The sequence below is a fragment of the Asparagus officinalis genome, chromosome 1 (assembly GCF_001876935.1).
Source record: "Asparagus officinalis chromosome 1, Aspof.V1, whole genome shotgun sequence".
In the NCBI taxonomy this organism is placed as follows: Eukaryota; Viridiplantae; Streptophyta; class Magnoliopsida; order Asparagales; family Asparagaceae; genus Asparagus; species Asparagus officinalis.
In genome coordinates, this window is record NC_033794.1 from 123,686,147 (window position 1) to 123,688,045 (window position 1,899).

Genomic DNA, 1,899 nt, shown 5'->3' on the forward strand with positions numbered 1-1,899 from the left:
GAGATCGGGGAAGGACGTGATGTCCTCGTCGGCGATCTTGAGGGCGGACACGTGGTCGGAGAGATCTCTGAGCTTGAGTGGAGATTTGGCATTGTAATCTTTCGTAATGGAGAGGAACTGAGTAGAGAGAGAGAGTGAGCGATGGGGCGATTTGTGAACGATGAGAAAGATTTAGGGTTAAAAATGTGAACTTTAGGCTTGTACCTGAGATTTGAGCTGGCGGAGTTCGACTTGGGTGAACTGGTTCTGGAGCCAGGGATCGGAGACGAGGACGCCGACGAAGGACGACATTGCTGTTCTAGAGAGAGAAAGTTTTAGAGAGAGAGAGAGAGAGGGAGAGAGTTTGGTGAGAGATTTTAAAGAGAGAGAGAGAGAGAGCGTAGGGTTTGCACAGTGACTGCCACTTTGTAAAGAGCGGAGAGAAGTTGTTAGTTATGATGATTGATGCAAGAGGGAAGTGGAGAGATTTGGACTGTTATTAACAGAGTAGGGATTTAAATTTGGAAAAAGAAAGCTGTTATTTTATGGAATCTTTTTACTCTACTATTTAATTCTTATTTACTTGATTATTTATCTGACTTGGAAGAAGTTTGACTTTTTTTATGTGTCGGGAGATATTTGCATAAAAACCATCTCATCTCCAGCATTTGCGGAAATAAGTTACGATATACTGATCACTGAAAAAATTAGCACTGCACATTTTTTTTTTTTCAAGACCATTTTAGACGAAGATGTTCATAATTTCTACATAAACCTTTTTTTTTTTTGAAGATTTTTAGATGTTGTTTAACTCACGGCCTCCTTAAATTAACAAGTCTAAGCGTTCAACATGCCATATCTTAGAATAAAAATTATTTTACTTTTAAATAAATATTAAATGTGAAAAAAACCCCTCAGCATCACCCGGTTACTAATATAACTCTTGAGTGAATTCTTTCTACTTGCAAGGATCGACCCCAGTCGCTTTTTTTTTATATTTTTGTTTAAAGTTCAGAAAAGATCACTCTGGTGTTTGCACTCGGGCCAATATTATACGTAATTTATTAGCAACAAATAGATCTATAATGGGTCTATTGAGAGTTAACCCTTTACCCCTTTAAATAAATGTTTTGCATTATATTGATGACATTGTGTTTCAAGCAAGAGTACAACTACATTACTTAGGTTAACATTACTTATTCTTGATAAAACTAACCAATGTTTTTTTGGGGGAAAAAAGGTATTTGTCGTAGTCTTATCTTGTAAATTATAAGGAAAAGTTATGTCAATGCCCTAAAAGTAATAAATTCATGTGTTGTAGCCCCTCTAACTTTTTTTCATGTGTTGCAGCCTTTAAATTAGAAATCTATATGCTGCAGCCCTCCTTTAGCAATTATTCACTGCCAACTAAGCATACAGAGAAAATAAAAATAAAAAATCCCAAAATGCTTTTATCTCTTCCATTCTTTTCTTTCTAAATCTAATGGACGTGGCTCCTCATTCCTCCTCTTTTCTAACTCATCTCCTTCCTCCTCTCCCCCTCTTCCTCCTTTTTCTCTCAGACATCGACATCCCCCTCCGCCACCACCGAACGTACGTAGGTGCATGCTCCGGTCACATTGTTGATCTGGGGGTATATATTACATAGAAAAAACTCAATATATCCCATTAATTTTCCCCGCTCTCTCTTTCTTTTCCCCCCAAAAGCAAAACAAGCCCAAATTTGGTCGGGAATGGCAATGGTAATGGTGAAACCCTCGAATTCGTCGAAGTTCTCGTCAGAAGATCCATCAAACAACATATCGGTCTCTAACACTGAAGATGAAGAACGAGGCGCAGGAGACGGTGTTGGAGGAGGATGATGAGAAGCTCGTATGCTAAGTCTAATAAAATTTGTAATTTTTGTTTGAACATCATGGA

At 38.1% G+C, this 1,899-nt stretch overlaps 1 protein-coding gene across 1 annotated transcript in view; it reads right to left on the reverse strand.

Annotated features, from left to right (window-relative positions):
* The window catches only part of LOC109841012 (fimbrin-2-like), a 3,170-nt gene extending 2,714 nt beyond the window's left edge, over positions 1-456 (reverse strand). The window contains exons 1-2 of the mRNA XM_020409856.1: positions 205-456; positions 1-117 (exon numbers count right to left, since the gene is read on the reverse strand). Of these exons, the coding sequence (XP_020265445.1) occupies positions 1-117; positions 205-291 (204 nt within the window). The 5' untranslated portion in view covers positions 292-456. The remainder of the gene's footprint in view (positions 118-204) is intronic.